At 38.8% G+C, this 14,749-nt stretch overlaps 1 protein-coding gene across 1 annotated transcript; it reads right to left on the bottom strand.

Moving 5' to 3' along the window:
* Window positions 1-166: 166 nt before the first annotated feature.
* On the bottom strand, window positions 167-14,460 carry LOC114158461 (gamma-aminobutyric acid receptor subunit rho-1-like). Its single transcript, XM_028039961.1, has 10 exons — window positions 13,530-14,460; window positions 9,526-9,573; window positions 8,586-8,692; window positions 6,273-6,340; window positions 5,967-6,190; window positions 2,346-2,428; window positions 2,044-2,184; window positions 1,810-1,962; window positions 1,296-1,492; window positions 167-1,032 (listed from the first exon to the last, which is right to left on the bottom strand). The coding sequence occupies exons 1-10, from the start codon at window positions 13,631-13,633 to the stop codon at window positions 745-747; spliced, it is 1,413 nt and encodes a 470-aa protein (XP_027895762.1). The 5' UTR covers window positions 13,634-14,460; the 3' UTR covers window positions 167-744.
* Between the last annotated feature and the right edge of the window lie 289 nt (window positions 14,461-14,749).

Raw genomic sequence — 14,749 nt, 5'->3', positions numbered from 1 at the left:
TGCCAGTAAGGCTTACATCATTTTGCGTGGACATTAGCACACTGATCATGTCTTTGGTTCCAATTTTCTCCTTTTTTCTGCTCATCTGTCAAAAACCTTACTTTTACTTTGGATGCAGTTGTCCTTCCTACTGGTGGGAATAAGAGCAAGACCATCTGCAAACAACCAGCATTTAAAAATATTTGTATTCACCCTTGACAAGTAAAAACTGCAATTGTCCAGCTCAGGTCATTTTTCAATAAATTCAGTAAAATCAGACAAACACATACAGTCCAGTTCAGTCAATCTAACTGTTCGTCCTCCATTTTAATAATACAGCTCCAGCTTAAAATGTGAAAATAAAAATCACATCTTCAATGAAAATCACAATGAAAATCTTCTAGCAAAAGTCAAGAGTAGCTAGAAGACTAGCTTCCTATAATATAGTCAATGGATATTTTTCAATTTCCCATAACAGCTGTCATTGTTTTAGCGCATTTCGAGTACTGCCCTTCAACATCCTTGACCTGACTCCATTACAATAGTTACAATGACTATCGTTAATTGTAACGATACAAACATATCTCTTCATACTAGATTCAGCTTTACTTGAACGTATTTTTGATTCAGTCCATCTTCCTGTTTATCTTAAGGTGTAAAATGTATATTTGCAAAACTTTTATAAGAACAAATGAAAATGTTTCACTTCAGGTGCACCTGTTAAGACAGCAGGTGTTTCACTCATCAGTCGAAAGCGTTAACGTTTTAAGAGTAAATAGACCAGTAGATGATGTTGAAGAGGATATAAGATCCAGGAAAGATGACCCTGGAGTATTTGTCTATGGCATGTGTGTCAATCCAGATGCTGCTGTAAGCCCTGGAGCCAACATGGCCTGTCATCTGGTCAGTCTCCATGGCCAGTTCAACCAGCATCCTTTCCCTTCTCATGCCATTCTCCTCTGGCATGCCGTAATTTCCTGTGGTGTTGACGTCCACCTCACTGTAGCAATCCGACATCATGCCAGGATGAGCTATGCCGCAAGTACATGGCAACTGCAATGAAAGTTAGAAATGTATAAGCAATAGAAAGTTAGAACATAACTTGCAATACATGCAAACAAATAGTTATAATAATAAAAAGAAAAGATCTGGTTAAACAATAAAGTTACAACGTCAAACCAATTTGTATTCCAGATGATTAAAAATGTGATTTAATCCAGTAATAATTACTTTATTCTCTCTTTTTAGTTGATAATCTTTCTTTCAAAATGCCAGTTCAGTAAAAAAAAACATCAGTGACAGGACATGGCACCAACCTTGTCCCGCAGTTTTCTTTCCTTGCGTTCCTGGAGAGTAGACAGGTAGTTGACGGCGGCATATTCTATGACCGAAAGGAAGACAAAGACGAAGCTGATCCACAGGTAAACATCCACAGCTTTAATATAAGACACCCTCGGCATGGAGGCATTGACTCCAGTGATGATGGTTGACATGGTTAGCACAGTAGTTATACCTAAAACAGAAAAAAAATACAGTTATGAAGTTTCTAACTATGAATATAATACAAAGCCACAGTCAAAACTATACAAAGAGGACACAAAGGAAATCGCTATGGTGACCTTTCTCCACCAACATCCCATTATAAGCTTCAAAACCTTTCATACAGACAGTACATAAAAATCAGCATTGATTCTGAGAGTCACAGTCTAAACAAAAGCAAATCAAAAAAAACAAGTCCAGCTTTTATTTGAACTTTAAACAATGCTTAATATATTGTTCTACTTTAGATGACCACGGGTCATTTATGTGCAAGAAAGACTGCTGTCTAACCAAGTGGCACTCTGGCAGGAACAGCCCTGCGGTCGATCCAGAAGGACACCCAGGACAGCATGACCATCAGAGTGGCAGGAAAGTACGTCTGCAGCAGGAAGAAGAAGATGTGCCGCCGTAGGGTGAAGTTGATGTACAGCCGGTTGTACCAGCCTGGAGACGAGTAAAAAAACTAAATTAGGCTTCACAAATTCTATATGAATTGAGACACAGCTCCCCGTTCCCCTGCAGCACCTGTACTGCTGTAAAATGCCAGCTTTGTGGTCGTATGGAACTCCTGAATGAGGAACTGAGAGAGAGAAATTCTCTCATCCGTGTTTAAAGACCTGTTCCCTTCCTTCCAGTACAGCATCAGGTCATCGTCCGTATAGGCATCTGAACAAATAAAAAAGTATACACTATATATGTTTGATTAAATTAAATAAACATTTGACACAAGCATGGCAAAAGTGATTATTCTTAAAATTACAAACTCAACAAGTACTAAAATTAACCCTCATATTATCTGAAGTTCATCAAAAGTCTTAGTAACTTACAGCTTTCAATTTCCAACGAGCACGTTTGTGTGTCGAGAGGAAAACGACTCAGGTCCATGCTGCACATGGCTGTGACTGTGACTCTGCAATCACAAAGCAAATATTTGTCGAGTCGCAGACAAAAGTCTTCAGAAGCCTGAATATTTGCTGGAAACAATGTATTGTGGGAATGCTGAGAAATTCGTGCAGACTTATAAATATTTGTGCAGATGGGCAGGACGGCTGTTTTTCTTGTGGCCATAACTCAATTTTATTTCTAGTACTTTCTAGTGATAGATTTGATGGTGGTTAAAGCAATCACAACCAGCTCTAACAGTATAATCGTTTGAAAATGTAACTGGTTTTCAAAAGTATTCATACTCTCGAACTTTTCCATATTTTGTCACCTTACAACCACAAACATAAATATATTTAATTTGAATTGTATGTGAAAGACCAACACAAAGTGGTAAACAACTGTGAAGTAGAAAGAAAATTATATGTGATTCAAAACATTTTTTACAAATGAAAAATTGAAAGGTGCGGTGAGCAAAAGTATCCATACCCCCCGTGTCAATACTTTGTGGAGCCACCTTTTGCTAGTTCCAGCTGCTAGTCTTTAGGGTTTAGTCTCTACCCTGTATTTAGCTCCATCAATCAGCTCTTTAAAACCGCACATCTAACAGTTTTTTTTTGGTTCTTACTCCTTGTTACAGTGCTTTCTGTTTATTGAAAATAATTGATTGGCTGAAGTGCTTTACAAGGATATAAAATAAACTATAAATTCACAGTTTTTTTCATTTCAAAAATCATTTGCCATATTTTTATTGTTTTTGTACCAGAAAGTGTAGCTGTCTGGTGATTTCAACTATTCAATAAAAGTTGTGTTTTGCGAAAAAGATGGCTGATGAGTCGCATAGTAGGGAACTCTCTCCAGTCAGCAAACTAAAATACTCATAGAGACAGAACATAAACCTGTAGTGTCAGTGAAGATTAGTGCTGGTTCTCCAAAAGGTCAAAAGAAAATCAAGAAAGAAATAACAGAGCTAAAAACAAAGACAAGGTTTAATAAAAGTCATAATAATCCATAGCATAAATAACCCTGGGTGTTTAATAAAAACAACAGTTTCTGATTAACAAATTATCAGAAGCAGGACTATCCCAACTTCATATAGTTAGTTGAGCTGCATGTAATGTAGATCTAACCCTCAGCTGAATTTTACCCAATCCTTATTACTGGGACAGGATCTCAGCAGGAAGCAGGTTTCCAACAGAAATGTGTTAAGCCAACTGACTGGACAGGAGAGGGTGAAGTGGTTTGCAAACTGTCATCATCATATTCCAATCTGTTTTAGTCTGGAAAATATCCAACCGGCACTAACCCTGACCCAATGCAGATTAACCCTGGCCATGTGATGCGTATGTAAGTCTTTCATAATACAGTATATCATCCCATAGCAAAGTAACAGAATTTCTGACTGCAGAAAAATGCCTTCTCTGTTATGAGGGGTTATTGTTTCATCATCACATTTAAGCAGAAAAAAAGGTGTAAAACATTTAAATATTTCAAGTCAAACACCAGATTTTGTGGAATAATGACCCAGGCCTGAAATATCACCATTCAGTTTTACTTGCATCTCCTTGTCAGAAAGACTTTGCAGTACACAAGTCAGTCAAATTAAAAGGCAGCTGGTCGGCTGCTGGTCTTTGCCTGCGAGGATTAAAAAAAAATAGCTGTCTTAGTTCAGGACTTCCTATTTCTCACCAGGATTACCCGGTCATTCTCATGTCAGTAAACATTTTTCTGGTTGGCCTTCATTTTTGTAATTTGATCTCTGCTATTTTACTGAATCCAATTCTGGTTCAATGTTATCTGATACAATTTGTATCGTCACTGTCCTTAAGTTACATTTGGTTTCATAAAGTTATAGAGGTTTGAACAGGAAAAAACTGGACTTTTTGTCTTGAAGATGCTTCTTGCTTTTAAAAGAAAAGATGAACAAGAAGTGACTTTGAACTTTCACTGAATTTTTATTCTAGAACTGTTGCCACTCAGGGTGGCAGCATGTCAGAGTATTTCTGTTACATTCATTGATTTCTTTCCCTTTTTATAAACTTTAATTCCTGCCTTCGTGGTCAAAAATTGTTTTTTTGAATAACAGTTCCTTCTTGTTTCGGATTCTGTGTATGGGGGAATTTTTCTGCCATAACTCAAAAACGCACATTTTCAGTCTGAAAGCAGAACTTCATGTCTTTTTTCTCAAAACTTGTAATGCTTGTGGTCAAAACTTATGCTCTCTCAAACCTTTCTCCTCCCGCTTAAAACTCGTCTCTGCTCGGATCAAATATCCGCTTGCAAACCTCTCTTGGTACCAAGAAAAAGTACCAAGGAAACGGTACTTTGACTTGGAACAAAAAAGTACCGTCGCCTGGCAACTTCTCAGCCAATAGAATGAAAGTGTTCTACTGGGTGTGTTTGTTTCCTTCTAGTGGGTGTGCCTGTGTGGCCTTTACTTGAAAAGGAACATAAACTGTGGCTGTTAACTTCTTACTTTTCTCTAACTCCTGGATCGGTGCTCTATCTTTTCAAACCACCAATTGTTCATGGCAGATGGCAGCTCACATTGAGCTAGCTTCTGGTTCTGCTGAGGTTTTTTCATGTTAAGGGGGAGTTTTTCCTCTCCACTGTCTCTACATGCATGCTGTGTGAAGGACTGATGCAAAATCAGTGATGCAGCCCAGGCGATTGCCTGCTGTCACCACATGCTGGTCCAAGAGCTGTGAACGCAGCGATTCAAAGACTCGAGAAACCTTCTGTTCTGTTTGATAACTACAGTTAATTAACTCACAGGATTGGGGCAGTTGATCCATTTAATAACTTCATGATTCTAACATCAATACTGATGTTATTGTCCTCACATGTTTCAGTCTGAAACACCCAGTTCATGATCACAACCGAGAAAAACCATTTTGTGTGAAGAGATGAGTAACAAGAGAAGAAAGAATGTAGCATTGTGCATAAGTACTTATGTTAGTCTTGTGCTGGATAAAAGACAATCTACACCAAGTTATTCTTCTACTTTTTCCAAGTCAACAATGAAGCAGCAAATATTTTGCACTCTAATTTCCATTCAAGAAGTCAATCCATTTTATTCCCAATTGTTGTAACATGGTAACTTGCTGTGAACGCTCTTGGATCTCTCATTTACATCAGTGTTATTAAAAGGGTGCAGCTGTAACCCAGGAGCCTCATGTGGAGCCGCTTGAATTATCCATCTTTCTTTACAACCAGATTTCATAGGTCTGCCAGAGTTCTTTACTTCACAGACTTGCTTCATTTGGACTCATAAAGTCTTCCACTAAATCTGTAAACATTTTTATTCTCAGTCAGTTCAGAAAAATGCAACAAGTCTTTAATACTTCAACTGTCCTCTAAAGAGGGGAGTGGAGGAGGATTCATTAAAAAGACACACGTTTGTTGTGTTTTTTTAACAAAAGAGGGAAAATTTTTGATTACTGGTAATCTGTCAATATCTGGCGTTGATATTAGGATACTGAAAAACAGCCAGTCCCACCAACTGACATTATTAAACTAAACTGTCCCAGTGATAAATTAGGGTTAGAAGTACAACAATGGATTACCTGAGGCTGTAAAGGACTTTGCCATCAGGGTACACTCGCAGCATGACGTTGTCTGTGGTCGTGTCATGTGTGAACGACTTCTTAGAGTGGACAAAAAACATGTCAGGTACCCATATCTTCTTCACCAGGCGACCATCGAAGGTCATGCTCTGGTTGGTGTTGCTTTTAAATGACAAACGATCGTCTTTCCAATAGTGCCTCAGATACAAGGTCATAGTGAAATCCTTAAGAAAAGAAATAAAAAATTGCTTTTCATTGTTGCTTCAAGTAGGAACAAGTGCAGAGAGCTGTTTCACAGTTACCTACCATATCAACCTCTGAAATCGCATCCAGGCTTTCAACCTGAACATCCACTCCAACTGGGACGGCAGGCCCTAGAAAAACCGGATACAACTGTTTATTTATAAAGATCCACTGACCTCTCATTTACATCAGTGTTATGAAAAGGGTGCAGATGTAACCCAGGAGCCTCATTTGGAGCAGCTTGGATTATCTATCTTTCTTTTATTCCAACTGTTTTGATTTAGACAATGACTTCTGCTTTCTATTGCCAAATCCCCTTAAAAGCTGCTGTGTGCTGATCCCTGTATCCTGAGGACCGAACCGGAGGCATGAGTGCTGTAATCCCAACAAACATTAAACCAACAGTGTATATATATATATATATATATATATATATATATATATATATATATATATATTGTATATATCTGTTATTTTGAAGGTTCAATTTATGTATCCTTGTAGGACCACATGAAAACATGTGGGAGTCAGATTTGGCCCCAGGCCAAATCTGACTCCCACATGTTTAGTCTGACACATACTGTATGTCTTAGACAAAACACTTTTTTTAATTTAAATAACTAACTGAGCTCACTCTCCTGTTATATCACAAAGATATAGTTGGGATGAATGCATGAGTAAATTGAAATGACCTTTTGGAAAGTATGTTGTGGCACTGAATTAAATATTACACCAAATGTTTGGCCACAGTGATTTCTAAGACGTGATGTGATGGCAGTTTTAAGTTAGAGAGAGAAACACTAAACATGTCCATTAAACATGTGACCTGGCATTTCATCCTGTCCTGTGTAGACTGACTTAAATTCATATTCACCAAAAGTGTGGCAGATGTTAGAGGACAGATGTGGCTCTTATGTCCTGAGCCACATGTTTTATTTCCCTGGAAAACAGAATGCACTCCTGATTTTTTCTGTCTGCTTCAGCTCTGGTTTCTTGGTGGCTGAGAAGACGTGTGTTTTGCTGACCCAAGTAACTGTGCACTGTAAAACATTTGAGCCACATTTAGTTGTGTCTACTGTCTTCTGATCTATAAGTCAAATAAATTTAGCGAGGAATAAATCTTGAACCCAAATGTGTGAGTTTGTGAAAGATAAACTTAGAGTAGCAAGTTGTGTTAACTTTAGTCAAACCTCTAAAAGTTAATAAACTAGAGTTTTTAGGTTAGCACTGTGCTGTTTACTAGAATTCATGATCAGAACAGAAGTTTTGTTCTTGCAATTTGAAACAAGAATTTGAATTATTCCAATAAGTATTAGAGAAATGTGTGCCCTTTAACTAGATGAGGGAAGTTTTTTTCTTGCATATTGTGAAATAATTATTAGGTTTAAAACACAGCCTTAAGTTAAAACTCACAATTCAAGATTAATAAACTTAAAACACAATGCTTAGACAACTTGTCTCTTGTTGTTGAATCAACTTCATGAACTTTAATTTCTGAGTTCAAACCAATACAGTTTGCTTGATGACTTAAATGCAGGTGGACTTTCATTTCCAAATTAAACCACCTTCAAATGTTTTAAAGTGTAGGGTTTATTCCAATCTCTATCTTCTAGACGCTTCATGTCATCTTTGGCTTCTGGTTGGTCCAGTAACAACCCATATGGCACGGTCAGTTATAGAGCCAGTGACTTCCATGAGGAGGTCACTGTTCACAGCAGCTTCCCCACATCCTGCGGTGCTTCAGGGACGTCCAGCTCTGAAGTTGTACGTTCCCAAAGCAAAGTTTGTCCTGTGGTTTCTACTGACTGCCTCAGCAGTGTTCAATATGCTGGGAAAAGTATGGAGAATGTCCCACAAGAGTCTCTGAGGCCTAGATTGACTGGCTGCTTCAAATATGGAGTCTTCTTATAAAATATGTATTCAGTCTCATTAGCTGGTAGTTTTAGTATCTGTGGAGCAATTTAGGCTACAGCCTTTAATTGAATGAAGTATTCCAAAAACTCAATCTGAGATTATGAATCTATAGTGGAATCCAAGTGAGAGACTTCAATTCACAATGACTTCAGCTTTGAGTCATAGAGCAGATTAAGAAGGCAGTTATTGAAATCGGAAGCTACAGACAGGCTGCTCAGTAATTAATCACTGGCTTGCAACAGCATGGTTCCACTGTAATCCCACACTGTTATGTCATCTTTGCCAGCCAGGACTGGGAGCTCTCACTACTATGTTAATAAAAGAACTGAGCCTGGAGAGCGTAGATCGGTGTTTACAGTCAAGTCTAGAAAATCAGCTGGATATTTATAAGCAACACACCTGAAAACACATCATAACCCACGAGTTTCTGCACAGAAGGTTCCAAAAAATGAATCGCCTTACCTCCAAACCCTGGTCGCATTGTGAAGTCGTGGTCATCTATCCTCAGCAGCTGCTCTGACTTTGTAGCCCTGGCTTTAGTTATATCTGGACTTCTCTTGAATATCGGGCTGAGAGAAAATAAGGGAAACTTTAATCATTGAAGAAAGAGTGAGAATTCATGTCTTTGGGGCCTTTGTTTTATCAACACACTTCCTCTGTTGGGCCCTTTTAGAATCTGTTGGGATTTTAGTCATTTTAAAGTCATAACTAAACATTTTTTGAAAAGTAGGGGTTGTGAGTTGACGTTGTCAGGGAGGGTGGGTAAAAATAAAACCTTAAATCTTCTGACTTCAAGAAAAGCCCTCAACCATTGAAGTTCTTGTTTCTAATTCAGCTTATTTAATATGATTAGATTGTTATTAGAGCAGTGACATAAACCCACAGCAATTTCTAAACATTTGTCAAACTGGGCTACAGAATCTCAAAACTAGGAACCCAAAACTAATTATGTTCTTTGGTGAGCAAACCTAATAACAATTCAACTGAGTGTTGGATGTTTAACATTTTTGATACTTTTATTAACTTCTTATTATATATGTATTCTGTTAAAATGGCTGCTTCTTCAAAAAATCATTTTAGGTGAGTGTTTTCTAGTTCTTTACACATGATGTTGTTCCACTAGTTCATTGTATTTACCATTATAGCTTTCCATATTGAGGTTGTTCTTCTCAGGCAAATAATCTGATGAATTTCCTAATTCTAAAGGCTGAGGAAGGATTATATAGGGTTTAGTGAGAAACATGAAACTGGGCCATCTGTCGCTGTAGATACCAAAAACAATGGTGTGATTAAAATGTTGACCTTATGTCTTAAAGTCCACCATGCTTCTTTAATCTCCACTTTCAACTAGCCTCAGTCATACTCCTAATTGAACTAAAAATAGACAAAAACATAAAAATACCTGCCAGTCTTGTGACTGAGTCCTAGTGGAGACATCTCTTGTGTCAATCTGAAATAAGAAAAAGATGACATTTTATTATGCACTATTAGATAACATTACAGCAATAAGGGAGCTAGAAAAGTAATGGTCTAACAGTCATGTATTTCTGAGAAACCCAACAGAATTTATAAACTGCAGCAACATTTATATTGTTCATTAATTCATTTAAATCTCTAACAGTTGCATTACATTAGAAAAACTACTTTATTCTTTAGAAAGTAAATACACATCTAGAAAGTTTGGCCACCAAAAAGCACAAGAATGGAAGAGACTAATGTTTACAGTTGTTTTAAATGAGCCACCCTTTAAATTGTTTTAAAACAGAACATTTGATCTGCTCTATAGAAGCAGCATTAGATGTTCACCTGCTCTGAAGTCTGTGTTTGACATCTGATTCTCCACTTTGTGATGCTCTGAACCTTTTCAACATGAGACAGATCTGAGATGCAGGCAGACCCGAAGCTCTCCCAAACACAGATTTATTGTTTCACATTAGTCAGAGAGAAGCCTAGAGTATTTATAAGAAGGATCATGTTGGTCTACTGTCCATTGCCATTTACACTCCATGTGAAAAGCATATTTCAAGTGTAACCCTGCAGAGTAACTATTGCTAATATGCTTATCAGACACAACTGTTAAGAAAACTTAACTTATTATGTATTCTTAAACCCAATAAATGTCTTATTGTGTATTAACGGAAGAAAGTCAAAGGTCATCCGCTTTTTTGTTCTTTGCTGCCTTGGTATTGGATGGACCATGGGCCTCTCTCCCTGGGTGGATATCGGCAGATGGGGTTTCCTATAGGGGTCGGTGGGGAGCTGACAGGAGGACAACTCCCTTCTCTCACTCCATCATACTACACATGCAGAGCCTTAGGGTGCAGGCGCACATCACAAAGAACATCATTATAGTTGTGACCACATAAGTTCCTAAGGTTCGGGATGACGTGAAATAGAACTACAACAATTTGTAGTAATCCATTAACCCCATGAAGCAGGCTGTAGCTTCACTGAATAAATCTCCAGTTAAAACCAGTAAAATCATCTAATCTTCTCAAATCTGAAATCCTCTGACAGCTGCACTGCAAGGAGACAGACAGCCTTCAACTATGGCAGGCCATTAAAACATTTTAAAGATCTTTGAATTTCCAAGTACCGGTAGATTGAAAATAGGGTTTTATTTTTAGCCCTGTTTGTTCCTGCTACAGTCATACCAAAGATACATAGTAATAGTTCAGGAAGCAGCTAACAATCATGTGAAAATTTGATGGTCAGTTTCAAGAACTGCAATGTGTAAAACCTTAATGGAGTCTATTTCTTACTCAGGAATTTATTATACAGGATTTATCCTTTGTTATTCTCAGGAAAACAACCTCTGTCCCTGAATGTCACCTGACCCGTTACTGAGACTTGAGAGTTCAGTCCAGATTTCATACTAAGGTTCAAGAGTGACTTCAACTGACTTGATGAAGGCAGGAGATCCACTTTCAGCTGAGTGGATCAGCAACTGGAAGTAAAGACAGTCTACTATTCAGGGTCAGCATCCGATGTGAGATAGGAAGAAACAGCTGGGGGAGATGAGACAGGAAATCAGCAGAATAGTTCTGAGAATCTGGCTGTCAAATAACATCACAATCGAAACACAGCAGGCAGGCAGAGCAGCCGGTGATACGCGTACCAGTCCTATTGATTCATTTGGTGTTGTGTGCGTAGAGTGAAACATCAGCCCCATAAACATGTTCTCCAGCACTCTGCATCTGACACAGAAGGAATAGCTTTCTTTCCAACAGTACAGTACTTTTTTCCTGTTGCACACAGTGTGCCTCCTTCTGTGCCACCTGGGTTATCATACAGCTCTCAGCCCACAGTCACTTGCATCAGTAGAGGTCACAAAGCAGGGTCAAACCGTGCCAGAGGAGACTAACCACCAGGAGCTTTTTAACTCCTCTAAAGCTTGCTTGTGTATCTGAATGTCCATTATAATGTGTTCTTGTCCTTAATTCCTAGGATGAAGAAACCTAACCTAAAACTACAGAGATGTCTTCCCATGAAGCACTGCACTACCGCTCATACCAAGCAGCAGCTTGACTGCACACAGCAATGATATCCACATAGTTTTCCTTAAGAATTTCCATCATCAGGTTCTGATGAGCTGAAAGAACAGAGACCAGTCACTGAGGGACTCTGCAGAATGTGAAATGATCATACCTACTGCAGTAAAACTTGTCGCTGCTATCTTCATGCGTGGGCAGTTTGTAGTGTCAAACATCAATCCCAGAAAATATTTTTGCACCTTACAAGAAGGCAAACAATTAGCTTTCCTTAATAACTTTAAGTTGCTTAAAAAAACTGGGATCCACTCAGTTTTCATCATCACTCTCAGACAGAAGACACCTCTTGCAAATGTTGTGCCCCCTATTCTCACCTCCTGAGACCGGTTGGTAAGAAAGTTCTTGATCCAAAGGCACATTGTGTTGAAAGTCCTGCGTCATGGAGCTACACTATCAGCTTCACCAGGATGATGCTATTAAATCCTGTACTGAAGTCAACGAATAGCATTCTAGCATAAGTGTTAGGATGCTGCAGATGTGTCAGGGCTGTGTGATCCTCTGTGGACTGATTCTTCCTGTAGGCAAATTGGCACCTGTCCAGACCAGCAGGTCCAGCAGGTTATCCTTGATGTGTTTTAGGATGAGCCTCTCAAAGCACTTCATCATGACTGGGGTTTTTCATATCTCTTTGGCCATTACCATAGCCTTACTTCTCAGATGACCGGTAGGCAGCATCATGGGCTCTGAGCAGGGAGCGCACAGTTCCAGCCATCCACAGCTTCTGATTAGGTAAAACCTTGATGGATCTATGCAGGACTGCAAATAAGACAGAACAGCAGATCTAAAGATCTGAGCTCTCTTTGAAAACCTCCCATTGAGTGAGCTCAAAACAGTCCTAAAGGGATGAGGAGGCCTCCTCAGTCCAGACCTGAACAGTTTTAATGTCGGGTTCTGATCTGCAGATCAGTGGTCAGTAGGCAGGGATGAGTTCAGCTGTGATGTGGTCAGACAGTCCCAGATGTGGACCTGCTGCAGCCTCGTATGTCCCTTTGATATTAAGGTAGACCTGATCCAAGATATTGTTGTCTGTTGGAAAATGTATGAATTTGTGGAATTTGAGTAGCATAGTCTTAAGTACTGCTTGAGTAAAATCTCCTCCCACAACAACAACTGCCTCAGGGTGAGAGTTCATCTATCTGCTTATCAGATAGTAAAGCTCCTCCAGAGCTGTTAGCATTAGCTTTTGGGGGAATATAGACAGCAACCGTTAGAATGGAGCAGAACTCTCTTACCAGCAGAAAACGATACACTTGATATATGACAGTGGACAGAGTTTTATCAGGGTAACATTATCCCTGATAAGTTAGGGAAGTTAGGGTAAGTTATCCCTAATTGTTTAGTTAAGTACTACTCCAGAAATACATCTGGTTTTGCCACCTAGTGTAAACAGAAATTGTAGACTTGAGTGGATATTAATTATAAATGACTGACACAATAAAGGAGAAATCAAATGTAAAATAAATACCCATAAGATGAATGTAAAAGTTGTGGGACTAAAAAGTAGCTACTCCATCTGATGATACCATGTGCTGCATTGTGTTTCTTTCTTCTATTTGTAAAAATGATTAAATGTAAATAAAAAATATTGCAGTGCCACACTGGGACTGGGACACCTTATAGACTAGAGATCTAGAGTTTAAAACAGAGCAAAGCTTTGGTTGCATGTGAGCTGTTTTTTCCTGACATTAGGAAGATTTATTTCTATTTAATTCTGTTATTTCTGGAAATTACATAACTTTGGTTCTATAGTAAAGCCCTCTAGTTTTCAGAATATTATTGTCAAAGTAATCCTAAACCTTGATACAACTGGAAATCAGAGACATCATCTCTGAAATGTCGTTCACTTTGCACTGACCTGATGTGTCTATACGGTTGCAGACTTTGCCCTCTGGTGCGCTTGTGTCCGGACACCTCGACCATCCAGAGCAGCACGCTGAACAGAACCACATCCGTATGCATGACGTCCACAGCCACAGCCTTCTGCTCCAGAACGCTCAAATGTGCAGCCCACTCCAGAGTCTGGCAGTGCACACGCCGGACGCTCCGAGCATGACTCGCACCGAGAGCATAGTAAGAATGCCTACATGAACGTCAAAGTCTTTAATCTCTTAGACGATAGGGATGCGGTTAGCCCGCAAATCTGCACAAGTCAAATGGCACGGATTTACTCTGCGAGCGCCGAGTCAATAAAACCGCAGCGCACGTTGATCCAAATGGTGAGAGAGGTGGAAAGCTTTGGACAGAGTTTCAGTCACCTGATGTCGTTTCAGAATCACCAATTCTACACCAACTAAAGATGCATTGTTTTCACAGTGGGTGGGACCCGGAGGTCCCGTGGAAACCCCACGCCTGCAGCAGGAGAGCGCAGGACGCGGCTGACCGCTGCACCTCCACGCCCCACCCAGTTGATCTTTCCTCTGATTCAGTTTGTCTTACACCAGGACTCGAACCTTATGATCCATGATCAGAAACACATTAGGGCATTGCTTTGCCCCAGTTTGTTTCAATTACCAATAAGTGGTGTATAGAATATTATGCAACAGTTTGATAATCCTGTTGGCTACAGTACGAACAGTGGATGAGTAATTCCACAGGGTTTTTCATCCCATCAGCATATTTGCCTGGTCTACCTTCTAAAGTAGAATAAATGGAACAATAAATAAATAGACCTACTGTTTCTTTGATCACTTTTACCACTTCCTCCCCCTGTAAGTTGCAAATTAAGTAAAATGCAGTTATACACAATACATAATAAGAATACTAATAATAAAGGTTTTAACCGATGTGTAAAAAAAAACATGAGACAATTTTTATTAATAAAAAAACATAAGTTTAAAGTTTACAGACTTTTTCATAAAGAAAAACGTGCAATTACTTTACTGCAAAATCATAATTACTATTTTTATTACAAGTATTGAGATATTCATCCTTAATTACATTTAGAGACTTGTTTCTTATTGTTAAATCAACTCCATGAACTAATTTCAGAGTTCAAACCAAAAACAATTTTTCTTGTTGACTTTAATTTCATTTTCAAGTTTTACCAAGTTACTTATATTGTCTGTTTGTGAACAA

Source organism: Xiphophorus couchianus, chromosome 15, assembly GCF_001444195.1.
Source record: "Xiphophorus couchianus chromosome 15, X_couchianus-1.0, whole genome shotgun sequence".
Lineage (NCBI taxonomy): Eukaryota > Metazoa > Chordata > Actinopteri > Cyprinodontiformes > Poeciliidae > Xiphophorus > Xiphophorus couchianus.
The sequence above is the reverse complement of the archived record's forward strand: the minus strand, read 5'-3'. Positions and strand labels throughout refer to the sequence as shown.

Excerpts from the sequence above, each read along its gene's own strand:
- LOC114158461 (XM_028039961.1), bottom strand. The coding sequence starts at position 13,633 with ATGCATACGGATGTGGTTCTGTTCAGCGTGCTGCTCTGGATGGTCGAG. Across the intron at positions 6,341-8,585 it reads AATGCGACCAGGGTTTGGAG|GGCCTGCCGTCCCAGTTGGA; the intron begins GTAAGGCGATTC and ends CGGTTTTTCTAG. Across the intron at positions 1,033-1,295 it reads AAAGAAAACTGCGGGACAAG|TTGCCATGTACTTGCGGCAT; the intron begins GTTGGTGCCATG and ends CTTTCATTGCAG.